This window comes from Pagrus major, chromosome 10 (genome assembly GCF_040436345.1).
Source record: "Pagrus major chromosome 10, Pma_NU_1.0".
Lineage (NCBI taxonomy): Eukaryota > Metazoa > Chordata > Actinopteri > Spariformes > Sparidae > Pagrus > Pagrus major.
Genome location: NC_133224.1, coordinates 8,545,213 through 8,572,173, shown reverse-complemented (window position 1 = coordinate 8,572,173; position 26,961 = coordinate 8,545,213). Strand labels below are relative to the sequence as shown.

The 26,961-nt window shown below is 42.5% G+C and overlaps 5 protein-coding genes across 5 annotated transcripts; 2 read left to right on the top strand and 3 right to left on the bottom strand.

The window, feature by feature from the left end:
* Positions 1-101: 101 nt before the first annotated feature.
* On the bottom strand, positions 102-9,801 carry efs (embryonal Fyn-associated substrate). The gene is made up of 8 exons (XM_073475256.1): positions 9,714-9,801; positions 9,020-9,232; positions 6,874-8,196; positions 6,519-6,638; positions 4,785-5,729; positions 3,972-4,037; positions 2,506-2,760; positions 102-2,380 (listed from the first exon to the last, which is right to left on the bottom strand). The coding sequence occupies exons 2-8, from the start codon at positions 9,029-9,031 to the stop codon at positions 2,195-2,197; spliced, it is 2,907 nt and encodes a 968-aa protein (XP_073331357.1). The 5' UTR covers positions 9,032-9,232; positions 9,714-9,801; the 3' UTR covers positions 102-2,194.
* A 456-nt stretch (positions 9,802-10,257) lies between these two features.
* On the top strand, positions 10,258-14,158 carry dhrs4 (dehydrogenase/reductase (SDR family) member 4). Its single transcript, XM_073475272.1, has 9 exons — positions 10,258-10,359; positions 10,664-10,779; positions 11,903-12,080; positions 12,178-12,279; positions 12,460-12,530; positions 12,618-12,669; positions 13,210-13,344; positions 13,470-13,525; positions 13,612-14,158. Exons 1-9 carry the CDS (start codon positions 10,348-10,350, stop codon positions 13,724-13,726), a joined length of 837 nt encoding a protein of 278 aa, XP_073331373.1. The 5' UTR covers positions 10,258-10,347; the 3' UTR covers positions 13,727-14,158.
* A 510-nt stretch (positions 14,159-14,668) lies between these two features.
* On the bottom strand, positions 14,669-19,051 carry tinf2 (TERF1 (TRF1)-interacting nuclear factor 2). The gene is made up of 10 exons (XM_073474410.1): positions 18,737-19,051; positions 18,193-18,395; positions 17,957-18,064; positions 17,447-17,542; positions 17,194-17,304; positions 16,955-17,078; positions 16,043-16,874; positions 15,394-15,452; positions 15,217-15,296; positions 14,669-15,127 (listed from the first exon to the last, which is right to left on the bottom strand). The coding sequence occupies exons 1-10, from the start codon at positions 18,762-18,764 to the stop codon at positions 15,008-15,010; spliced, it is 1,761 nt and encodes a 586-aa protein (XP_073330511.1). The 5' UTR covers positions 18,765-19,051; the 3' UTR covers positions 14,669-15,007.
* A 1,333-nt stretch (positions 19,052-20,384) lies between these two features.
* cideb (cell death inducing DFFA like effector b) lies at positions 20,385-23,757 on the top strand. The gene is made up of 5 exons (XM_073475109.1): positions 20,385-20,489; positions 20,903-21,017; positions 22,165-22,323; positions 22,413-22,603; positions 23,002-23,757. The coding sequence occupies exons 1-5, from the start codon at positions 20,464-20,466 to the stop codon at positions 23,141-23,143; spliced, it is 633 nt and encodes a 210-aa protein (XP_073331210.1). The 5' UTR covers positions 20,385-20,463; the 3' UTR covers positions 23,144-23,757.
* Positions 23,758-23,771: 14 nt separating this feature from the next.
* Positions 23,772-26,343, bottom strand: homezb (homeobox and leucine zipper encoding b). Its single transcript, XM_073475108.1, has 2 exons — positions 26,278-26,343; positions 23,772-25,304 (listed from the first exon to the last, which is right to left on the bottom strand). The coding sequence occupies exon 2, from the start codon at positions 25,287-25,289 to the stop codon at positions 24,009-24,011; it is 1,281 nt and encodes a 426-aa protein (XP_073331209.1). The 5' UTR covers positions 25,290-25,304; positions 26,278-26,343; the 3' UTR covers positions 23,772-24,008.
* Positions 26,344-26,961: the final 618 nt, after the last annotated feature.

Below are 26,961 nucleotides of genomic sequence, written 5' to 3'. Positions count from 1 at the left end.
ACGACATTTTAAAAGTTTATTTATTTTATTTTGGACTAAAATTTACTGTCTCTGGAGTTGTTTTTGGCTAATTATTCACATAAAAATCACAAAAAAACACATTTGTTTAATTGCAAAAGATGTATTTGTGCATTCTGAACAGGAATACAAGACAGACATCAAATGTAGTGTTAAAAGTAAAGTGGTTTAGGTCTGCTTACTGTGGGAGGAGGAAAAAAAATCACTTTTATACCTCAGCAAATATGGATAACAGCCTCATAATGAGTTCACATAGTGTAAAAACCTTTTCTTGTACAAAAGAAAATACAGCAATATCTTTGAGCTCACATATTCTTATGAAAACAAAAACAAACAACTAAACAAAAACAGGTAGAAACCTTCTTGTTTGTTGTAAATTACCCAGAAACATCACCCCTGGTGAAGGATGTGCATATATAAAGTTATAAAGCAACTTAAAGCCATGCAAACTGGAAAGCAAAAGAACATAAAAAACTGACAATAATAAATAAAGAGCTAAAAGGTTACATGCTCTCTTCATACGTAACAGTATAGAGCCTGTTTTGGCAGGCAGGTATTCATTAATACTTCAAACCTCCACAAGGTGGCACTGCAGTAGAGAAAATGTAAAAGGAAGAAGATAAAGTATTCCTTAAAGAATAATTTTAAACTGAGCCACACAACACAGAGGATGATTATGCAATGCCCTGATGCCGACACCGATTCGGATCTGAAAAATAAAACTTGATTATAAAGTTAAGCAATATGATTGACGATACGGACAATAGATCCTAACACTTAAAATCCAACGTTGCAGAGCACCCCAAAGATGAAGCTGGTCGAGTGTTTACACAGTCAATATTTGTAGTGTAAATTTTTGTTCAGCTTCCATTCGACTACGTGTTCAACCACAGCTTCATCCCGAAAATTAAATACTTCAAATGGAAAACAGATATGGATTTTGTTAGAAAATGCAAAATTCTCCTACTTCAATCAAAAAGTGGGATATGCTTCCTTTCAGTTTCTACTTAGGCTGGGTGATATGTTTAAAAATCAAGTACACGTGCAGTGAAATGTATTCCACTGTTATACTAGACTGTCCTTATTAGATATATTTAAACACCCAGCCCTCACAGCAAAGTCGTAAAACTATCAAAGCAGGTGTGAGTAAGCACTGTTGACAGTGGTGACAACATATTTGCGGGAAATTAACATGAAAAGCAAAGAGTGTCAAAGAAACAAGCATGCAGATCATAAGAAGACATGTGGAGACAGGTGAGCTTGGTCAACTGGTTTCTTATCCATTGCCAGGCTACAAGTGACTGTGGGAAAGAACAGGATTACCCAACTATCATTATTCACTCTCAGTCATTGCATCACTTCTCAAGTATTATCTCTCTCTGTCAGACAGGACTCCAATTTTTTCTTCATGAGGTGTGTAAGACTGCATGAATGTAATGTGTTGAGAGATGTTTATTATAATCCTCACGAAGGGATTACACGCCGTACTGCAGTTAATCTTGGTTTTCTAGTGGAGATGGGAACTACACGAAACACAACACATACTTGCACAGATTAAGAATGGAAGTCGGGCAAACTTCCTTTTCCACACCCTATTCCATTTCTCCCATATTAAGCCCCAAACACTCAATATGCAGCTTCAACAGCTTCAGAATGATAATCACAAAAGGCCTTTCAGGTATCACAGTAAAAAGTAGGCCAGAACCAGGATGTAAGGCCTCCTCCTGTGCTATTTTTGGAATAGGGGGGATGGCTAAATAAATAGAGGAAGGAAGGAAAAGTGGCTATCATGTGAGGGGAAGAAAATATGGCAAACACAATAAAGCAAAGCTCCCAAAAAAAGCAGTCTGCGCGGATGCTCAAAGCCACGACGGGGCTTCAAATATTCAATAAGTTAACACTCAAAAAGACAAGTGTGCATGGCATCAAAGCACGGAGGTCAGTATATAAACAAAGGCAAACCAACACACACTTGAAGGACAGGACCAACACAGTCAAAACCCAGCCTCGTAACAGCTGCAGCAAGGCTGAACACTCGTTCCAGGGCTCAACTTCACTTGCTTCAATCCCACTCAAACAAAAGGTAATGAAAGAGTCTAACAACAAATAAGGCATTTCAAAGGGAGAAAATATACGTGTAGTGTAAACAAAGTTTTTACGCAAGCGATATGAAATATCATGAAGATATTTCTGCCAGACGCTGGAGCAGAGTGGAGAAGCCAGCTGCCTGCTGGGAGAGCTCGGCGACGCGGTCCACCATCTCCTGAGTGGCGGATACCGACGGGTAGTTTTGTGCTGCTCCCTTTGTTGCCACGACAACGGACTTCAAGGCCTGGCATAGTCGTCCCCCCGAGGTCGTGATCTGAAGTAGAGAAAAGAGTTAATAACTGAATTATTATACAGCTTTGATCAATTTTAAAACTGCAAAAGCATTTTTTGTCTTCCAGGCTACATATCATGTCTCGCAGAGGGCCTTTCTCTACATACCTTGGCCCTGAGGTCGGCAGAGCTGAGAAGGCGGGACAGCGTGTCCCCAATGAACACCAGCTTGTGCGCCGTCACGATGAGACTCTTCCCTCTGGCGACGAAGATGCGTGGCGGTTGGTTGCCCTGAACGCTGCTGAAGAGCACATCGATGGCGTCGGCCAAGCAGGAGAGGTGAGCGAGGCTCTGAGAGGAGTAAAAGGAAAGCAGCTCCGAATCCTCCAGGGAGAGGGACACCGGGAGGGGGGTTTGGTTCAACTGTATGAGGAAAGATGAAAACAAAGTATTTGTAAATGAAAGTTATGCTACAGCATCAAATAGTAAACAAAGTTCTCTACTTTTGGACAAATCCAGATATGTGAGGACGTTGCATGTGCTATGGGATATTACAACGGTAACTTTCCTCTGTTTTCTGATAATTTATGGAGCAAATGATTAACAGAGAAAATAACTGACATTTGAGTCACAGCCTGAATTTTAAACAACCATTTATCTAACTCCTGAATATCGGAGCTTCCTCATGTAAACATACCAGAAGCAGAAAAAAACAACTTTGATAAAGTACATTTTTGCTGCGTAACTAACAGCTGCATTGGCGGCAGGAAATAATAACAATTTTGTAAGTAATAAGTGAGGTTTGCTTTGGAAAACGGTTATTAGTATCCTAAATGCGCCAAAACGGGGAAAACCACTTGGAGAGCACAAGCTGCACCTTCTCACTGATGCAGAAGTTTTATGACTATGTTAATGAAATGCAAAACATGTGCAGTCAACTCTCTATTTGTTGAGACACTAAACTTAGCAAGAGAAAGTCAGGCACAAACACATATATAGTACGTCAGCCAAGTGCCACTGTTGAAAGAATTACTGTGCTTTTCTGTCACTTATTGTCCGGCAGCCTCCAGTCTATGTGAGGCAAGACTGTTAAGATTTACAAGTGACCTCTTGTTGGTCATCTATGGCGCAACCAAGGAATCTAGCAAGGAGTAGAAGAAATGCAGAGTGATAAGAAACCATGACCTCAGTCTCAGGCAGCAGAAGGCAGAACTGACTTAAGAGATAACACTAGACAATACTTGACTGTAATCTCTGCTTATGTGTGTTTTTTCAAGCCTCCAGTTGTAGTCCCTGCTGTTGACCTCTCAGAAACAACGAACAAAGACTCTGAGATAAACAACACATTCTACAAACATGGCTTAATATGATAGTTAGGTCAGGTAGTGTTGAGAAAGCATGTTAAGTGTAAGCTGAAAACGGGTTTCGACTACATCGGTAGCCAAAGAGCTGCTGCAAACTGGATTAATGAGTCACAGTGCTCATTAGTAAACAGAGTGCACTGTGAACACAGAGTGAATCAATGACTTATCTGTGTAGACTTGCTGTGTGTGGTTCTGTACAACAAAAACTCTCTTAGCATGACAGCCTGTGGACTGCAGGAGTGAGGACTGTGTGCAGAGGAAGAGACTCACCCTCAGCTCTGCAGTGATAGTTTGTCCGTTCTCAGTCAGGCTGTCAGGAGGTGGCTCAGGTTTACCCTAGTGTGGGGGGGAGAGAAGAGTCGAGCATGTTTACAGACACATTTAGCAGCCATGTTTGTATTGTAACCATGACACAACATGATGTGTTGAAGCACAAAAAACACTCGTTGTCTAGGGAGGATAGAAAATGTGTTTCTAGAAGATTTCTACATATGTAAGCTTAACAAAGCAATTGAAAAACAGAAGCGAGTGCTGACAACAGGCGTGTCTTCTCATGCTGTTACTACAGTATTATCATCACTGGCTGGCACCTCACCGCGAGACCTACAAAAAATGTGATGCATTAAAATCTGAGAAGACGCTGTAAACTCACTATAAACAGGAACATACCCTATTTTTTTCACTGATAATTGCTCGATAGTGTACAACAAATCTGTGTTGGAAAACAGTTGGCAGAGAGCTAGTTAGCAGTTACCAGTTAGCAGCCAGTCCACAACAGGGTCCTACAGGCTAATTGAGCTAAAAGCTAATGGAACCCAAAGAGCTATCAGCCAACGAAAATAAAAACAGTATTCAGAGGGACACAAAGCGTTTAACAGTGAACTGCAGTTTGGAGGTAAAAGTATAAATACTAACACTTTTGACTAACAATTGTAAATGATAAAGTAGAGACACAACATTTTGATTTTGGGACGGTTTATGTTTACTTCGAGATGGTTAAAAAAAAGGTTTGGGGACGTGAAATAAGTTATTCTGGAGCCGAGTGCTGGCTAACAATAAATTCATTTCATCATGACAACAGACCTGCAGCTTGACGTATCCAACACTGTCTCCAGTAGGTACTGGGGCAGGAATGGGAGTTAGGCCAATCCCTGCGTACTCATTGCTGGGGTCATCCTCTCCATCAACAGGGCCCACTGTCAGCGTCACAGTCGATGGAGTTGGAGGCAAAGGAAAAGCAGGCTGAGGGGTTGGGGGCAGTGGCCTCTCCTGGATCCAGCTACCTTTACGGGAGCCCATCCCACCCCCTGAAGACTTCCCGTCAGGCACGGGGAGCGCGGGCAATGGTCTGCGGGACAAGGAGTCTTGAGATGGCAGGCGGGGGCGGCCCTGAGCCTGCAAGAGGAGAGCGCTTTCCTCAAGGGAGCGTTGGACCAGCGTCAAGAGCCCTTCAGATGGGGGAGCATTTCCAACAGCAGAAAGCGCTGGCAGGAGGTCCGATAAGCGAGCCCATGCCTGCTGAAGAGGCGGTGGAGGATCATCCGAGTGACTGGCTTTCCAGGTCGACAGGATTTCAGCCAGCGAAGTGGCCAGATCCCGTGACGACAGAGTGGAGGCCGAGCAGGAGACTGTGCTCAGCACCGAATGGACGAGGCTGGAAAGCGAGGCTCTCCACTGCACATCGCCTGAACCGTTACTAGAGACGGAGAGGCGGCGAGTAGAGGTGGAGGAGGATGACAAAGAGTGAGGGAGCGCTTCGACAGTCAAAGCAGGCATGTCATAGATGCCACAGTCAGGCTCAGAGGAGTCCCGCTTATGACTTCCGCCACTGGCTCGTTTCTCGTGTCCGGGGACACGATAGACCTGTCCAACCTGGGACGCATCCTCAGTAGAGAGGCTGGTGGTGGACTCCCCTGGGCCCAGAGGCACACCTGGAAGTGTGGGGACACTGTATACATCGTCATCAACTTCATCAGGCTGGACATCTGATGTGGACATGTTCAGAGCGATAGTGGGGACATCATAGACCTACAAGTGGGGGAGAAGGCAGAGGGAATATTTTGAAAATGTGCATTGTGTGTACAGAGGGTCATTACTTCAACAGCTACATGCAAAAGCAGTGAGTCTGCAGTCCACACACAGTAACTGCAGGCAAAGAGGAAAAAATAATCCAACAGCTGGCAGACATATTCAAGCAACATTAAAGGGGAGACCACTGGGGGCAGGGTGCTGTGGTATGGCCTTGGCATGGCCCTGACAGATGGGTGTGACTGGGAGAAAATAGCAGCAGCATTTGGACTGGATAGACAGGCTCCCACAGCAGACAGAGACAGGTGTGGCCAAGCCTTGAAGGGGGGCAGGGACACAGACTGATGGTGGAATGTGGGAAGAAATGGTGACAGGGTGTTTGATAGTCATCTTTTGTTGGTGAAGCGCTTCACGTGTACAGACATGAATCCAACACAACGGTTTACCCCAGTTCCCAGCATTTTTTTTTGGTAAATCATAACTTTCATAAGGGTTGTGATTTCACTGTCACTTTCAATAAAGGAGAGCTTAATTATATGGATATCACATGCAGGAGCAAAACCCTCAGAAGACAGCACCAATGACAGTTCAAATCTGAACTCTTCAAACAACTAATTTTATGAAAATACACAAAATCAAAACTTTACGAGGTCAAAATCTGACCTGAAAAGATCAATAGTTGTCAAAATGAACAATGCATGTTATATAAGTCATAATCTAAGAGGAAGTCCATTTAAAAAAAAAAAACAATCACTTTTAAAACAGGTTGGTCAAATAAAGATTCTTTACCTCTGTCTCAGAGTCAGCTTGTGGTGGGACACTGCGAGGGGTGTCATAGATGCCATCATCCTCACCAAGGGCAGATGGGACTGGACGCTGCCACCTGCCACTGGGAGGGGTGTCATACACCTACCAAGGCAACAAACACAAAAATGAATTATATTTGCAGGTCCTGGTCTCCCAAACTTTGTATTTTTTTCTAACATGCTTATGAAACATGCAAATCTACTACACTCAAAAACTCCATAAGAGAAAATGCATTTTTTGGAGCAATTTAAATGTGTATAAAACTGCCAAAGAAACAATAATATGAACCAACAACTGCTTCAACAATGGTACAGTAAGTGTAGTAGCCATCACAAACCTGATCATCAACAGGATCTGAGTAATCCTGATTTCCTTTTTTGTTCTGCACATTTCGGATTTTCTCCAGGCCATTGTTCATCCTTTCCTCCTTATTCTGGGGAGTTCCGCTCTGTTTGTCCACTTCTTGCTGCAGGCCTGCAGGAGTGACCTGAGCAGTAGGTTTGGGCACAGAATTAGAATCTGATGACAGTGCTGCTTGCTGTGCACCTTTCCTCGTAACTCCCCTCACCGGAGGTGCCGGTGGTGGAGGTTTGCGGGCAAAATTTGGTGATCCGGGAACCCTGATCTGTCCTGCTCTGACCAGCAAAGGGGAGCCCCGGTGACATGCCAGGCCGGGTTTGCCCCTGGTTGCAACAGGGTTGGGTGAAACTCCCTTGAGCAGAGGTCTGGGAGATGCTTGGGCTGTGGTTAATGGAGATGGGTGCTGATGGGCCAAAACTGTGGCCGGAGTCCTGTGAAGGCTTGCTCCCACAGCGGTGGGTGTTTGGTACATCCCAGGTGTGTCTTGGCTCACTTTGGGCTGGGGGCTTCCGGGTATTCCTCCCACAACAGAGGGGCCATTAGAGCAGACAGCTGGGGCCACAACTCCTCCTGTTGGGGACTGGTAAACATCGTCACCTGCGAGTGGGGTACCTTTGGGCACCAAGTAACAGTCGTCCAGGTGTCCTGTTGTTAGTGTTTCTCTAGGGACTAAATATGTAGTGTCATCTGGTTCATCAGCTGCCCTTGGCACTCCAGTGGGGGAGAGGTACACAGACTCTGAAGCCATGAGAGCTCCTGGCTGCCTGGCATGCTGAGCGGCTGAGGGCATGGGACTTACAGGAGTCTGATAAAGTGTTCCTGGCATTTCCGTGCCTCTTCCTCTCAGAGAGGGTGAGCGAGGACGTCCTGCCACCCCAATATCCCAGTCAGGTCTGGGCCGGGTGCCAGAGCTGGAGTGCGAGCGGGGGCGCCCACCCTCGACTCTGCGCAGCTCCCCAGGCCTCGAGGCTGCTGCAACTCCTCGTCCTTCACCCACGCCTGGCGGGGAGCGATACACTCCATCTATGTCCTCTGCACTGCTGCTGACAGCAGTCCGTGCCAGTGGGGAACCAGGCGACAGGTAGACAGAGTCCTCAACATGGCCTGGGTTTGGGGCGGTTTGAAGAAGTCGAAGGCGGTTGGCAGGGGCAATTCCCTGCCTGCCATGAAGGGAGCAGAGCCACCAGCCCGGCCCGCCACTCTGCTCCTGTTCAAGAACCATCAGGATGTCGCCTTTCCGGAAGGCCAGCTCCTCCGGGCTTTCTGCCGCGTTGTCGAACAGTGCCTTTGCCAATACCGTCTGAGAGAGAGGGCGAGACAAGAGTAGAAGTCATAAACACGGACCCTCTTGTTCAGTAATGCGCATACACACACACACACACACACACCAAATGAAAGTAGGTTTTAATCGACAGCCTAAACTCACACAAGCAAGTGTCTCACATTTGCACACCACAAACAAACAACTACATTGACACAGCAGTGCCAAGTCAGGAGCATAAAAAGGTTGATTGTTTGGAGCTGTTGAATGGAGAGTGAATAGGAGTGAATAGGGAAGATCTCGTAAAACGTCTGCATGGGAGAGCGAGGGGGGGGGGGGGAGAGGATGGATGCACACCAAAATATTTAAAATGTAAAACCCAGGCATCATGACGAAATCAAAAATTCACAGCTGGGTCATTAAGCGTGAGGCAGAGTGAAAGAGGGGCACAGTCAGGGAGGATCAATGATCAAATGGACACAAGGGCTTAATGGTAATGAGGGAGATGAGAGGGAGGGGGAGGGGATGAGAGGCACATCTGTCCCTTGCTGTTTAGGCCTTAATTGCCAACCCAAAGCCAGGGAGTCAAGCCCCCTTTCATTTTCTATACCCACCCCCTGGGGACAGCTAGGCTCCATCGAGCCATGTGGGACCCCCTTAAAACAGACATGGAGGCAATGAGGACAGTGATAAAATATACAGATAAGGTGGGATAATATTAAATAGGTGAAAACAGTCAGCAACTAATGATTTTTTTTTTTTAAATCAAGTTAGTTTATCTTACATTTGTCCATCAAAGTGATATTATTAAAACCAGCATATGCAAATTCACACAAACAAAGAGACAATTTACTGTACTTACAGAGACAGACATCGTTGCTAAGTTCACAGTTATGTCTCAGAGAAACTATAACTCGAGTGTCCCGGTCAGTCTGGGTCATCCATCGAGATCAGCTGTGGATCTCACGGACGTGCTGGTCGCCAGAGACTCGGCTCGGTGCAGAGGCACAGCTGGGTCTGGGCAGGACACATCTCCAAGTCCGGGCGCCTCGTCGTCTCAGCCTTCATAGGGATCCTGTAATAATCCACGCAGAAACGCGTTTCACGACTCACACATGACGTTTACCTCAACTCACTTCGTTACGAGAGACATGTGAAGTCGCAGCCAGGCGGGCAGCGGCAACACCTGTCTGGGATTTCCACGCCCAGTAACGTTACGTTGAACGCAGCCCGTTCAGCGAAAGCTAGCGTTAGCTTAGCATCGCGGATAAATAAGCGGTGTGCACTCGCTATCAAAGATATCTCAAACAGTTGAGTGTGTAGTTGCTGCCTCGGCTAAATGATAGTTCATTTGAACGTACGCTGGCAGGAGTAATGTTAGCAGTGTTGTCGCGGCCTAGCTGCTAACACTAGCTAGCTAACGCTGGTTATCTTCATCGCTGCTAACGCTAAAGTTCAGTTCAAAACAACAATGGCACCGCCGGGTAAAACCGCTGAACGCCGACTTATTTACCAACCTACATCAGCATCAAAAGCGGTCGTTTTAAAATAATTACCTTGTTTTTTTTTCCTTTTCGCCGACAAACTTCACATCGGCGTACGGTCCGTGATACGTGAAATCACTTCTTTTCAGGCGTGAAAATCTGTGGCCATCGGCGTTCAATCATCTTTGGCGATGACAACAAAATTCCCTCCGCCTCCTCGGAGGCTCACGTAGCCCGCTAATGTGATAGCGGAGGATGGGTGTCAGCGCCAGGCTTTAGACCGATCCAGCAGCTGTGGAGTCGCGGAAGTATCCGCAGCCCGGAACGCACACGGCCTTTGTGATTGGCTCGTTTTTGCGGGTTGCGTTTAGGGACCTCAGAATGTATCCGTTAACCAGAACGCTGAGCTGTAAATTGAGAAATAAACTAAATATGTGCCTCGTAGTGCGACTAGCATCACGCGGTACAGCAAACATCTAAATCTGCTAAACAAATGGTGTGATATTTTGGACGTGCAATTGAGTTTAAAAACGGCAAACTGCGTCGGGTGTTCACTGGATGCTTTTATTTTGACAGCTGGACTCCTACCCGGAAAATACTGTAGACTGTAGCGACACACGAATCCTCGGTAGTCAAAGGTCCAGGCTGTAGACTTGAGAGTATTTCGACAAATCCTACTTATGTACAACCTCGTGTTCAGTTTTGCATGAACTGCAGGGTGAGATAATGCTTTACATCATACTTTCGTGGTTGCATTAGTTGCCTGTACAATGTAGTCCACTGTGTTAAAGCATAAACTTGCATAAAGTTGTCTGCCTCTGTAAATATACCGATCAAGTGTTTCATTAATGCTTTTCCTTCATCACGTATAAATAGCTGTATTGTTAGTTTAAGTGAATGATGAAAAAGTGGGTGTCAACTTAAGTTATATCACTCGAGATTCAGCTTGTGCACCACTTCTGTCAATCCAGATGACCTCTGCCCTAGTTACCCAGTGTTTTCATAAAATCCTCTGTCCATAGGTGATGTTGAGGAGTGTATTCAGGTGCCTTAGGACCAATCCTGTTGCTGGCCAAAGGAGTATGTCTCAAAGCAGCCTTGCAGGGAAGGTAGCCATAGTCACTGCCTCCACAGATGGGTAAGAATGACATGATTGACTTTTGTCTATACTGCCCTCCCTAAGGAACAAGCATATATTGACATATACTTAAAAATATTATAAGGAGTCCACATATTTGACTAAATATGCCAACATATTGTCATTTTGCGTTGAATATATTACAAAATAAAATGAATGTACATTTTGATAATTCATTTCTAATACATACTCACTGATCACTTAAAGGTGCACTATGTAGTTTTGGGGAAGAAAATGTAATCAGAGAAGAAAGATCTTCAGTTACTGATTTATTATGCCTAAACAAACTAAATAAACAAACTCAATTTGATTTCATGACTGAATAAACTGAGTAACAAACTGACCTTAAAGGACAACACCCTTTCATACTGTTTTACATTGTTTATATGTGGCGGACCCTGCCACCTTTCTAGCTTCAAACAGTGTTCTGGGACCTTATTTTCCTCTGAGAACAGCTTGTTTATTCAGTTATTGGAAAAATAAATATGTATGAGTTTGTATTATTACCTCATTAATATTGTAAATATTGAAATTCTGAGTCTGAATTTCTTCTCTAAAACTACATAGTGCCCCTTTAAAATATGTATTTGCATATATTACTACATAATATATTTTTCCGAAAGTGCATGGCAATATTTTTTACAACATAGAAAAATGGCAATTAAAATGGCAAGTACATTAAACATATATGTCAATATATGTGAAGATGACACTAATTTCAAACATAAGCCTGTGTCAACTCTTCATATCAGCATAATATGTAAGTACATGATCAAAATATTATCATAACACTGTTTAATTGCTACAAATAATGAAAATATATATATAAAATATACATATATATAAGACATGTTTCTGTTGCATAATGCCTAAAATACAGAGACCAGTAACTCAAAAATTGGCTTTGGAAATAGTTATCTGCTGTCCTGATGAAACAGCACATTCCTTTCGCTGATATATAATCTGCTCTAGTTGGGATCCTCAGCTTCGCACTAACTGAACTGTCACTGCAACACATATTCACCTCTTATTGGCCTCATGTAAAACCACTACAACACACTGATGATAATATTGAGTTGTAACACACTTGATCCCTTACTGAGATGCTTCCTCTCCTCCTCAGGATTGGTCTAGCTGCCGCTCAGGCTCTGGGAAAGCGAGGAGCCCACGTGGTGGTGAGCAGCCGGCGGCAGGCCAACGTGGACAAGGCCGTGGCGCTGCTGCAGAGCCAGAGCATCCAAGTGACTGGCACCACCTGTAATGTTGGCAAGGGAGAAGACAGAGAAAAACTGGTTCAGATGGTGACTGTTTTTTCATTTTAGCAATGCCGATTATATGGATCTCATACAAGATTTGACTTCAAAGCACAATAATAGTCTCATTGTGTGTTTGGAATAGACTCTGGATCAGTGCGGGGGGATTGATATCCTGGTGTCCAACGCAGCGGTCAACCCGTTCTTTGGAAACATCATGGACTCCACAGAGGATGTCTGGGACAAGGTACACACAACAAATAAAGTCCCAGCTCTCATTATAAAGCAAAAGTCAGAAAAAATATTAAGAATTATTTAAATCAGAATGTGGTTCCTGTCTCTGGCAAACAATTCTTCCTCCTCCTTTCATTTATTCGGATACAGGATCATTTATCAGATCATTTTAATGCTGAATATTTCTTTCCAGATTCTGGCTGTAAATGTGAAATCAGCCTTCCTCATGACTAAGTTGGTGGCGCCTCATATGGAGAAGAGGGGGTGAGAGACAAATAACATGAGAAAAATGGACCTAAACACTATAAAACCGTCCACTGTATATTTGATGCATCTGTATTTTTCTTTTAGAGGGGGAAATGTAGTGTTTGTGTCATCTGTGGCTGGATACCAACCAATGCAGGTCAGTGAGAGTATACGCAGAATGATTATCCTCAACATATTTAAATTAAGATAAATAGGAGCAGGGTTAATTTAGCTCTTTAATTCCCACCAAACCTTTGCAAATGACAGGCTTTAATAAAGACAAATTGCACCATGGCATTTGAAAAAGATGCATATTTTACTTGTTAACCTTCATTTACCGTTGCATAGTAGTAGCTATCTGTGAAATAGTGTGTCTTTGGCTTCATCACACAGAATTAATATCAACACAAGGCAGGAAACAACATTGCAACATGACTTTAAAATACTAAAATACAATTATATCCAACAGCTACAAGCTATAGAAATGATATTCAGGTGCAAACAACACACATCCAATACACATGAAAAACATCCAAGCATTGTGTAAAAACAGACTACAGTTCAGTTAAAGGGGCACTGTGTAGTTTTAGAGAAGGAATTCAAACTCAGAATTTTAATAATGACAATATTAACGAGGTAATAATACAAACTCAGAAATATGAATCTTTTCCGTAACTGAATAATTCCGTCTCTGCAGGCCCTGGGTCCTTACAGCGTGAGTAAGACAGCACTGCTGGGTCTGACCCGGGCGCTGGCTCCTGAGCTGGCTCAAAGTAACATCAGAGTGAACTGCGTGGCCCCCGGAGTCATCAAGACCCGCTTCAGCCAGGCGGTGAGGAATGAAAACACACAGTCCACTCCTCAGATCCCTTTATTTACATCTTGGGGATATATTTTCTTGTGTTCAGCCTCACAGAATTACATTTCACGTCATGTTTTCTTTGTTAATTCACTCAGTTATGGCAGAATGAAGACGTCATGGACGAGTTCAAAAGGCAGCTCAGCATTAAAAGGTACAGCTCATACTCAAGTTTGTCACGAATATACCATAGTACGCACAAATGTATGAATACCATATTTCCTTCATCTTTCCCTTCAGAATTGGAGAGCCTGAGGAAATTGGTGTAGTGATCGCCTTCTTGTGCTCTGACGAGGCTTCCTACATCACAGGGGAGACCATCACAGTGACTGGAGGGATAGGCTGTCGACTCTGAATTTCAAACTTGCACTTAAATGTGTGTCTTCCTGTGTAGATATACACCTTGATTATATTTTGATTACTTCTGCTATTCATCTGAATAATGCCTGAGAAACTTTAAAGAACCCATTATGTAGAAAGTGAGATTACAATGTGCCTAGGTGCTGTTTAACTACTGTGCAAGTATCAAAACACTCAATCCACAGAGAAATGCCAACAGCCCAGATTCACAAATTGTGTCTTTAAACAAGCTGTCAGGACATCCATAAGGCTGTGATGTCACAACTATAGTCATCGCCCTTGTGTCTACAAAAACACTGTCGCAGGTGATGCTGAAACATGGTGGACTGTTCCTGCTCAGGCTTGTGAGAGCTGACCAATCAGAGCACGCTGGATTTTTCATTGGGGGGTCCTTAAAGAGACAGGCAATAAAAATAATGAAAAATAATGATGGGATAATGTGTTATTTGAACATTTAAGTGTAGACATTTTATAACCCATTAATGAGCATAATGTGGGACCTTTAATATGAAAGCTACTTTTTGAGTTCTAATAAGTTTCCTGGATGAAGTTTGTTTATGATACCCTGTGAATTTCTGAGTTAAGATTTCTAATAAAGATACAAGCATTTATACAAACATCTTTTCCTTGATAACACACCACGGACAATTTCAATTTCTAAATAAATGGTAAGGTTTTCAGCAGTGTTTTGACAGAAAATTTTGATTTAGTTTAGTTCACAGACTCAAGTGCCAATTCGTTTGTCATATGTGGGGAGACAACTAATAAAAAAGTAATTTAAGATAACATTTAGGGTTACATCTATCATATTACTGTCAACGAATAAAAGGGACAAAAAATGTTAGTGGGGGATTGTCATTGAGACATGTTCATGGTTGATATCTGATGAATGCTCAAGCACATAAAAAATATGATCACACACTGCATTAGTCGAACACCAGGAGCAGTTCACTTTAATCATTTGCCATTATCTACACAATATGATTGCAACAATATGACTGCAACATCAAAAACTTTATTAGCTAAGCATATCATATTAAGGGCTTAAAATGTTTAAAAAAGAAAATTCATCTGACTATTTACAAACAATCTATAAAGTAACAGTTTAAAATAACATTTTATTTTCCATGATGATCACTTATTTAAGTTTAACTCAACTGAACCCAACCACCACCCCCCCCACCCCTTCTAGTTGGTGGCGAAAACCAACGTAGCCCGAGTCAAAGTCCTCTGGCATTTTTTGGACATCAAACTAGGTGTCGAAAAATCCATTTCATCATCTGCGTTTGATGCCAGCGGACGACAGGTCCCGCCGAGTCATCCCAGGTTTAAAGTACTCCCTCAGAGTGGGGACATAAGTGCCATGTTTGGTCTTGTAATAGCGCTTCATAAACAGCTGAGGGAGACAGAGTCAGTTAGGAAACACTGGTGACAGAGCAAATTGGCTACAGTAACCCTATTTTCACACATTTTGAGAATACATACTCTGACTTTGAAGTTCTTTGTTGCCTCATCCTCTGAATCAGCTACGTAGTCTTCACTCTCTCCTGGAAGGGCCGCTGTCTCTAAATACAAAAGTAAACACAGTCAAACTTAACCCTCAGCAGATGATTTTTCCCTTGTTGCCAATTCCCTGCATTCAATTTACATGATTTAATTCACCTGTGTTACTCCTCTGCTGAGCGGGAGAGCTGCTTATACTTGGTAACACAGGATGATTTCTGTCAAGGAGAAAGTCAAAGTTTCATTAGCTGGCAAATTACTAAGATGCTTACTGATCTGCCTCATAATTTTAAGTCTAAAGACAGCAGTGAAACATTGAAATGTAATCTAAATGATGAAGTTCTTTCTACTACCTGCATGTTTTAAAGGCCACTATAGAGCACTTGCCTATCAAAATAACTAATATCTCACAGAGACAGAAAAAACAAATGAAAGCAGAAAACATTTAAATAAATCAATTGTTTTTATTGTATTTGTAGGGGTAACCACTGTCAGTAAAGTGTCAACAACCTATAATGTAACTTTCTCCATTTATTTGATTTAAAAGACATTTCATATGAAACATATACAAAATATATATGGTATAATTTTGTCCAAATATGCAAACATTTTTACTACAGTGATCGCTGGTTTAAAACTTTAAGATACAGAAATCCAAAGACATAATGTAATTTAGCAGGTTTTCAAAGGGTATCTCCACCAATTTTAAACATTTTAATGGGTTAAATTGGGATGAACCCTTTAAGCTGACAACAAACTCGACAGGGCATGCTTTACACCATGCGTACAGTATTTCCATGTCTCTTACTCTTTGTCGTCCAGGCCAGTATAATCCAGGTCAGGCTTTTGTGGTTGGTTGCTCGTGCTTGGAGCTTTGACTGGCGGCCTCCTCCTCTTATTCTGCGGTTTCACATAAAAAGATTTTCCTCCACTACCAGTCCTGTTAGCACTAGCAGAAGTCACTGACAGTTTTTGAAGAACAACTTTGGGTTGGCTGCTCAGACAAGACAGAAAAATGGAGCAGAGGGATGGATCCTCGGGCAGGTGCAGCATCTTGACACCCAGCTGGGTCATACAGTTTTCCAGGACTGCTTTGTTACACTTATCGTTTCTTGTCGTTTTTGCTCCATCATCTTTGTTCTCATTTCTCCCCTGGCGATCTGGCCCCTGCCTTAGCCCGCTTACTCCACTTCTTTGACTTGTCCTCTTATGCCCAGATCTGATAATGCCCAAAACCTCTTCCTCCTCATCAGATTCACTTCTGTCAGCTTGCTTGCGTTTCATTCCATTGCTTCTTATTGAAGCTTTCCTCTCCTCTTTCACTTGTTCTCCGTCGTCTTTCACTCCATCAACTTTGGCGGTTTGTCTCGGTTTAATCAGAGTGAATTTTGAGTTGTCTTTTGCTGCATCCTCACCTCTCTGTGTCCTTTTTTTGGCAGAGATCATAACCGGTACCTCCTCATTAGATATTAATCCAATAACAGGTGTAACAAATGGTGCTTCGTCGCTTGCCTGTGTGCCATTGGACTGGTCTGCAGCAGGATTTTTGGTACCTGTTGATTGATTAGAAGGTACTCTTCCAGAGGGTGGCAGAGAGAGGGAAGCCAGGATGGAGTCACCCATGTTGGGAGGAAGGGATGCTGTAAAAAGATAAGTATTAACATGGATCTTCATCAAATCAGTTGCTCTAGGAAAAAGCTAAGAAGTGATATAGTTCTACCTGCAGCCTCCAGATGACCCAGACAGGTTTGATGCTCAAGGAGTATCTTCAGGAGCTGTGGCTGGGTGGCTGCATGTGCACACTCCTCCAGGACAGGGGGGGCATCACTGAGCCATGACACAGTCTAGGGACAAATTATTATTATCAATCCAGTTTCTTTCAAGGTTTTAATAGCCTTGAGTCCAATTTTGACAGTCGTTTTTAGATGATTATTTTGTAAAAACAAAAGCACCCACTACCTGAGCGAGGCTGGGAACTGGAAGCAACTGGTCCAGTCGAATTAAAAACTCCCACAGCAGCTTCTCCAGTTCCTGATCAAACTTTGGACCGTAATCCACAAGAAACTCCTCCTGTCAGGAGAGAAAGTAAGAATTGTAGGCCGAGCCATGCCTGTGCACATCAGCTGAGAAATGAGCACTGCAGAGATTGGAATCTGCAGTTGCTACTGCTGCTGTGGGATGACCAACAAACAAAAATAGTAGAGGGACTCACCTTGAAGAAGTGCTCTCTCTCTGCTGGGTCCGTTAGCAGTGTGTGAACCAATGAATGGAAACTTTCCACTGTTTTCAGAATTTTTACATCCCTCCTCTAGGAAACAAAATAGCAAATCCATACAGATTTTAAGAACGTTCAGAATCCTCAGGAATGCACACAAATGTATATACAGTATATACAACTTCTCAGTGACAGCACATCACATATCGATACACATCACTAATGATTTTGTTTCCTCACGGACCAGGTAACCTCCACCCCTTGGTTTAAATACCTTATGAACGCACCAATAGTAATGCTCAAGACATTTTCATATCATCAGTATCAAGATAAGGAGTCATAAATACTGTGCTGTTTAATTCTGTAATCAACTCCAAGCTTTGGTGCTGGTTGAAATGCAGCAACGTGCCGATGAACATAAAAAGAGTTTGCAGTTTTTGTTTGGTGTAAGAGCCTACAATCTGATTACAGTAACAGAAATTGCAATGAGCATCAGATCTTATTTACCACTGTAGGAGCAGAGGGGGATGGCAGGGCAGCCGGAGCACAGAGCCTTTCCAGATGTGGCTTAATCACCTTTTCATCTGGCTGTTTACAGCACAGCTCCAGGATTAACTGAAAAGAAGTATGGGTAGAGTCAAAGGGGTAACAATGCATATCTCAAAAGGGAAGATAGTCCACTCTGACACTGAGATAGGAGAGGAAGATAGAAGAGAGTGGGAGCATGGGGGTTACACACTCACCCGTCCTCTCAGCCCCAGTACCAGCTTGCCCTGGTGTCTCACGGTGAGCAGCCCGGGGACAGTCTCGCAGGCTGATGTCACAAATTCCTCCACAACCCCATATTGCATCACATCCCTCTGCTTCATCACCTTCCAGAGGGCTGCTGAGACCAGACGCACAGGCGGGGCCAGGAGCTGGAGTGCAGCAAAAGGGAGGCTGGCATCTGTGCAGGAGACAAAGCCTGGTTCATTCATAACAACTATGAACGTGACTATATCACGCAGGGTTGAGAGTCTACTGCTTTTGTCTCCATGGATGAACATTTCCAATGTTGTTGTTGATCAGTGATGCTACAATATAAGTGATGCAGGAGTCTCCCATCAGCTACATTGATTGATCTACCCCTCTGTGTCTGCTGTGGTGGTGATGTCACAGCTGCCTCTACCTGGTTTAACATCTCAACCAACTTAAATCACACCCACTATACAAAATACGACGAAAACAGTTCCAGCAAATCAAACATTTAGGTGAAGTTTAAACCTAATCCCAGCTATTAAAACTCACCATTTTCCTTGGGTTTTCTTGTGGCCATTCCCCTCAGTCAGTCAGCTAAGCTAAGGGGGGTTAAATCACCAGAGTTTGACGTTAGCAGCGTTAGCTTAGCAACTTAGACAAGACTGCTCCCCGAGTAAGCTTCAGAGGCGGAACTGGCAGTTTACCCAGGCAAGGTTATTTAGGAAATACTGCTGAGACGATGTTTACTAGCTCCGGTGATGCCTGTAAATTCCTATCGATAAACACCAGTGTGGCCTCAGTTGTTTACCCGTCAGAGGAAACAAAGCTAGCAACACTTCTCCCAAAACTTCTGCTTCTCATCCTCCCGCCTTCACTGAAATAACATGTCGTTCGCTTAAAACATCGCTTCGCTTGTGCCGAATGGGCGGTGCTTCGCGCATTTGGAGTAAAACAAAGCGGTTGGACCGTGAAACTCCGCCCGCGCGCACAGCGGAATATAGAAAAAGAAGCGCGCCCGGTGTTGTTTTCCTGGATATGACGTAGCAGACCCGCCTGCCGTTGTTTTGATCTGTTCTGCCGCTTTGTCTAAATGTGTTTTGATGGTTAAACAATAGTATAAAAACAACAAAAACTATTCAAAATAAGGCGTGAATTATGTGAGGAATGTTATAGCATTTTAAGGAGCATTTGAACACTTGTTATGTGCCAATACAAACTAGTACAGTGTAAAAGAAAAGGTTAAAAACATAAACAAGAAACAGTGTAGGCTTTTACCAACCATGGCAGGTAAGCTATCAGTATGAGTTAATGTCCGTATAATGGGACTAAAGAAAAGTTTACATTTTTAAAAATATTTAAAGGTTGTATACTGTTATATTTATATTTATAAGTATTAAAGCAGGGCTGCCTAGATTGGGGCCTGTGGGCCTAAGTTGGCCCACTAGATGTTGTTTATATCAAAAAATTATATAAATATTATATATTGTTTTAATTATATGAATCACTGTTCATGCTGTTCTAATTATTACTGTGTGAGGTCAAATGCTCATTCATTTAAATATGTAGAATCCCTAACTATTATTATTTATTCTCACTGACTAATACAGGAAGTTAGGAACTTGAGATCATCAAGCATTTTTTTCACCTGTTTTTAAGTCAGAAAACAGTTAAGATCATACTCCATACTCCATACTAGAAAATGGATCAGCAGAATATTTTGAGTTTCTAGTTTCGGGCCGCCAAGGGAAACAGTTTGGGCACCCCTCTGTTAGAGCCATGCCGAAAAAAAACATTGCCTGGGCCAATGTATCAGCTGATGTTAGCTTGTTGAGGTTAATATCAGAGTAATATCAGTATTATTGTTTATGTCAGCCGATAAGAAACGAAAGATTGTGGTGCAGAATAGATATGTCTGAAGGCAATAGAAACAGTATCCATTACCACCTTCCTAAAAGACAATATAAATATAAGGAATCCTTATCAAAAACTGTTTATTCATGTCACATGTTCATATAAAAATATGACTATTGGATATTCTAAACCCTCAAATATAAATATTGGTATCAACCTCAAATATCCTTTATCAGTCAAGTTCTAGGGGTAATAATAATTCAGCTTGTCAGATCAAGACAGGATGTCTCGCACACACACAGGCAGGCGAGATGAACTTTGCCGTGTGTTGTTCAGTATCTGACTTATCACCATGTTCGGGGCAAAGTCCAGCTGCTTTACAAAAAAATAAGCCTGTGAGAAGAGACAACAAGAGACTGACGAACATGGATACCACATCTACATTTATCAAGTAAGTGAAGAATTAGTTTTGGCTCGTTGATATTAATTTGCTTCACGATCCTTCTGCTTGATCACCAACCCAAATAACATTGTGCCACTGCTGGAGCCCCAAATCAATGTAGGCTCTAACTAAGTAATTGGATCAGTGACAACATGTCATTGTAAGCTATATAGTATTTATGAGATTTTCAAGTGTTATGGGTTAACTTTCATTGTGGATAGGGTAATGTGGAAACAGTTTCAGTAAGGTAGGAAAAAATGAGAGAATCTGATCCAATGTAGAGACGATCATACAGGTGAAAAAAGGAGAATGAATGTTTGTAAAGTCTTTGAAAAAGACAAGTGTAAATAACAAAATCAATTATGTCTAAGGTGCATGCTGGCCCACTGTCACATTGTCATGGCTTTCTGGTCTTTCCTCAGATCTGTAACCAAGCGAGTGTGGTCTCCACCACAGCGTCCCTTCAGAGTGTGTTGTCACCAGAGGGAGACCAGGAAGGGCATCACAGCAGGGACCCTGGAGGAGCTGAAAGAGAGGGTGAGAGTGACTGTAAAACATAAATAACAGAAAGAAATACAAGAAATGGTTATGATCGGGGTAAAAATGCCTGCACTGTATACAACTTTAGTAAACAATGTATTATAACATAGTAAAAAAGAAGAGGAACAAATGTAAAAATAAGAGTTAATGATAAAAAAAGGGGCCAATTTGAATTGGTAGTGGGAAGCATTAGCAATTTCTTTAGAATAAAGCATACAACTTGATAACTTATGGCGTGTTAAAGTTCCCATTATTTGGAGTTAAAGGGTGATATGTAGGTGTTGACATCTGACCACCAGCTTTATATTTCTATAACCGACCTGTTCTGGTTTCTGAGAAGCTGATTTTTATATGTAACTGGATTCTAGCTAATTTGTTGTCACATATGTCAGGTTTAATCACCTGAAACATTATTAGAAACACACACAAAGAGAGTCAGACAAGGCGTTCGATTTCTTACATGCAAGGAGAGCGGCAGGAGACGTGCAGAGTTACATATCCCCAAAACGCTCTGCTCGTCCCTTCCGTCTCCTCTCTTTTTATTAAGCAAAATGGGTGTTAACTTTTACACAGAGCGCTGTTCCTCTTTCAGAGATCAGCTAAAGTTCAAGCTTACATGGGAGCGCTGTTCCTCTTTCAGGGGGCAGTTAAAGTTCAAGTGTCTATATCCTCTTATCAGACAAAAACATCTTCTGACATAGACATCAACATCACCGTTCCTCTTGTCACAGATACTACAGTTAGAGCGTCTCGCCTCCTCACTTCCTGTTTTACACTCGAGTCTTGAGTGAGACACTTCCTAAAAAACAGGTGGTGAGGTGTTTCTTAAGCGCAGGGAAAGTTCAGCATAAGATATTAATAAACATAGCACATGATACTGGCACACTTAATGAGCATATACATGGCATAAACAAGCATGATATATTTTATCCTTATCAACATATGTAAGGAAACCAAACATCATGAATTCATGGTCCATTTAAGCACTACAAATCACAAAACAGGGTATCTGCAGGTCTTGAAAAGTCTTAAAAAGCAGTCCAGTTCCCCTGAAAAAAGGCGTTTAAATGTACTGAAAGAGTCTTAAATTTAATCTCTCTCGCTTTCTCACATTAATCCAGAGCAACTTGAATCTGTGCTGTAGGTATGCCAGGCTTTGCTGCTGTCCCTGTCTGCACTGTCTCTGTCTCTGGTGTGTGAGGAGGACGGTACAGAGGTGGACTCCGACGAGTTCTTCATGACCCTGCCAGACAACACCATGCTCATGGCCCTGACGCCTGGACAGACATGGAGACCACAACCAGTATGTTTGACCAAATCAGTGTAATTCATGATACAGCCAAATACCCTGCACAGGCTCATTTAATGTGACTGTTGTCTCTGATCTCCCAGGGTTCACTTGTGCCCAAATCTCAAGACCGCAGCAAGCCCCGGACTGGGAAAGACATCGCTCGTGTCACCTTTGACCTTTACAGGATGAGCCCAAAGGATGTGTTTGGCTCCCTGAATGTGAAGGCCACGTTTCAAGGCCTTTACTCTGTGAGTGCTAACTTCGAGTGTCTGGGGCCCAAGAAAGTTCTCAGGTAAGCGAAGGGGAAGGGGGTGAAGGTCATTACAAAAAAAGACACAACAGAGGAGCTACATAGAAAAGATAGTGTCTTAAATACTCTTTCTTTTTACTCTTTCTTAATCTGTTTTATGTAAAATCCTAATTTGAAAAGTATTACTTCTGTCAAACAACAGCATTTCCTTCTGAAAAGTGTAAAGTTGCATAAAAAAGAAATGTACCCTGAAATTTTACGAGTAAATGTACTTTCCATGGCTGTGTTTTTTGTTAATCTAACTTTATTTTTCTCCCTCAAAATATATGAGAAATGACAGTGCAATATGCTTTTTCAAAGTCTGTAGTAACTGCACAATGCCAGAGATAAAAACGTACTTATCAAAGTGATGACACTTTATCTCGGTCCTGTTTTTTCAGAGAAGCCCTGCGTGTAGCCTCCACCCTCCTCCAAGCTGCTGGACACCTGCTTATCACCTCCGCCTCCATGATCCGCCGCATTATCGAAGGCACTGAGCTTTGGCAGCCACAGAGGGCAGAGTACAACGCCAACTGGAACTGACGCAGCCAAGACGGACCCACATTTTAGGCGTAACAAAGAGTGACTAGTATCTCATTGGGTAGCCATTGTATTGTATAATTCTTCTGTGTTTTACTTCCTTAAAATGGGGGGAAGAAGACTTTTTTTGGCATGAACATCTGTAAGATACTGTCTGTAAATGTGAACAGTGATAGTGGTATGCAAGGTGATTGTATAAATGTATACCATATTCTTCTAGGCTTAATTATTCTGACTTTACTTCAAGTCGTAAACTGAATGTAACAGAAAAAAGAAACAAATGTGTGTCACAGATATTAATGTAGTTTTATCTATTTTTGTGCAATATATTCTACGTAATATCCTAGAGTTGTTCTACATTTTTAATAATCTGATGTGAATTAACTTGTGTGTTTCCATTGGCTGTGAGATTTCAGGTGATAAATCATGTGGTTATTTGACATGAAACACAGTTTTCTCATTTGAAAGATGAAATATTGCAGTACGGAGAAAAAAATCTTTCAATCATTTTTTAGTTTACGAAGGTTTTAATGTAACTAAGAAGAGTTGTGTTTGAACAACAAACAATTCAAGTGTTTTCCTTGAATGACAATAAAAATCTGCACAGCACATAGTGACTCCTCAGGCATCTATGAGTATCATTTGAAAAAAAACTGTGCATATGCGTTTACAAACATGTTAACTTACACAAACAGTGTAGCAACAACACATTGCATACAAAAGATGAGAATGTCTCTCAAGTTGAATTAACCACGTAACAAACAACTTGAACCCAAACAATGCACGAAAACCGTCTCCTGGTGCATTTTTTTCCAAACGTTAACATTTGATCCACATCAGTGGTGTTGAAGGTGCAGAGTTTGCCGCCTCATTTCTTCTCTGGAGGCACCTGCACACTTTCCTGCTCGCCACGGCCCCCGCTCCTTTCCAGCTTCAGTGCCCTCGCCAGTGTGCTCAGGTACTGCCGGTACCTGATGTTGGCCAGCGCCTGTTGATGCTGCTCCTGAGTCAGCCAGCTCGGCTTTAGTTTTTTGACGTAATAGCGCATGTCGGCGAACCACTGAACCAACCTGCTGCGGGGGAGGCCAACAAGCGTCGCCAGTAGGTCGTAGTCGCCATTGTCTGGATACTGGCAGTTTGAGAAAAATCCCTTCATCGTCTCCAACTGACTCCGCGTCTTTGTGTGGAAGTGGACCCGAGCCGAACCGTCTGCAACGACAGGATTATTGGGCAGATTCACAAGCACCTTCGGCCTGCCAACATCAGTGACGTTGGGGTTTTTTGATGCTGCATGTGTTTCTCCGTCCAGCTTAGCCTCCATTTCTGCTTTCCCCTTAAAGCCGCTTCTCACAGGGGTACTGGGAGTATCTGGGGTCTGGGCTTGAGTTTGGGTCAGGGGTATGAGTGAAGGTAGCACATCCAGTGTCTCATCTTGCACCACAAGGCTCTTGTGGTCAGGCCACACTTGATCGGACAGTAATCTTTTGTTTATTTTTGCTTTCTTTTTCATTCTGGTGAAAACTGTCTTCTTGACTTCATCACTGTTTAATTCTCCTGCTCTTTCCACAACACCCTCATCTACCCTGCTCTTCTTTGCTATCTTGTCTTTCACTGTCACCCTTTTCCGCTTTTTCTGTGTGTTACTTTTGTCTTCCTCTAGTTCTACTTTTCTGTCCTTGTTTTCCTTCAGTGGTTGCTCCTGCTTCATTTTTCTCTCTTTTACCTCTCTTTTGAATTTATTATTCTCTCCTCTACCCTTTTGCAGCTCTTCCTTTCCCCGACTTGCCTTGAGCTTCCTTCGAACGTTGAGGATGTCTTTATAGTCCCAGCTGATGCCATAGCGGAGCCTCTGCACAATGAACCACACCCTCACCTGGTCGGGGTGAAGGGAGCAGCGTTGCGCCAGTGCAGCTGTCTGGTCCTCTTTCAAGTATGGAAACCTGTCGAAGGCCTTTTCCAGCTCTGTTGCTCCATCCAGCTGTAGGTTGATCTGGTTTGATTGGACCCACATAAGCCTCTTACTATCGGAGACCAGGGGGAGGACCAGAGCACTGATCTGGTTCATTGCGTTCATTTCTGCCCCTCCACGAGCGTCAGGTGTCTTTTGTCTGAGGAGTCCTTCATCAGCTCTCTGCTTCATCTGCCTCATCTCTGGAAATGACTCCTGTAAAGATACCCAAAAGACATGTTTTCAATTTAAGAAAAACCCACAAAAAATGAATGGTAATCACCCTGAAGACACTCATATCTTTTTCATAGTCACAGACAACATGAAGTATACTGTCAGAATATAAATCTTTGTTTATAAAGTCATATTTCTGAGTGTATTTGGTGATTCTGGCCTACATCGCAAACCAGTACAGAGAATAATTGTCATGTCAATCTTATAAAGTACTTGATTTGTCAGACACTGATTTCACTAGATTGTCCTCAGATGTGATCTAGTTGCAATATCTATAAACCATCACAACTGAACTTCTAGAAAAAGTACTATGTATGTCCCTACTATTGTACCACGATAAAAGAGTTTTGTTCGTTGTATTTGCAGGTGTATTAATGTGGTTTCAGCATTTCAATCTGATTGGTAGAGCCAATATGACCTTAGGCCATAGCTTTTCTTGTTTGGACCTCATCTATAATGCATAGTTTGGTTCGTAAAACATCTGTTTAGTAGCAGAAGGACTGAAACTCACAAATGCATATGATGTGAGTGAGGAAATACCTGGTACATTTGCGTCTTAAATGCAGTGGAAGAATAAATAAGGCTTTAAAATGAATACTTATAAACAGTTGGGGTAAATGCCTTTCCATTGTCTTGCTGCACATAGAAAGAGGGATGAATAATCTGAATATAAACCACCTCATGTTAATTTCATATCAACTAGCTAAATGGTTAATATGAAATTAACGCGAGGAATCATGTCAACATTGGTGATTAATTAGCATTAGCATCCGCGCTAACGCTAGCTAGCTACACCGCGCGCAGAGCAGGCAGGTTAGCTCGCCGAGTGGCTATAAAACACGGCTAATTTAGCTATTTTTTCTTCTCCTGTAACGATTCACACTTTTCATGGTGGTATTAAGAAGGCACCGACATCGTCACTCGCTTCAGGTAACGAATGGTTTGGAGTTCTTACCTGTAAGCCACAAAAATGTCTTTTCTTTTCTGCTAATGCGCCCAGATAAAGTTACACTGCTTGAACTAGAGATGGTGGACAATGCACTTGTTATCTCATATTCCACCAGGGGTCATTTATAAAATGGGGTGACACCTCCAAAATAATACAAAATGGCGAAAATGTGTATCATTTAATGCAATTTATCCTCAGGTGACAGTTCATTGGGTACACCTGGCTGTGACTTCTAACAGCCTAACAATAAACCCCACCTTCATGCAAGATAGTGTGTTTTAAAGACATGTTGATTCAAGTCTATGGTCTTTTTTGAGGCTGTAGTTACCCTCTGTGGTCTGATTAATGCACAAATTGTTTACAGAAACACATTAAATAATACAAACTCTGAAACAATATCCACAAAATATACATAATATCATCATGACTTTAATGAAGGTAGGGATAGATTGACCGAATTAGTTTTTGCCTGTTGTACATATTAAACAGGGTGTGGATTTCACGTACTGTCGATGATTAATCTTTTTTGACTGATAAGTAAGGCGTTTTATGAGTAGTAGGGCAGAAAAATGATACTCCTGTACTGCTATAAAAGAGTTGGACAGTACAGCTCATGCTGTTACACGAGACTCTGAGAGACCAGCAACAGGCAGGAGTACTCAATTCAGAACAGATCTTTTATTTGCAAGG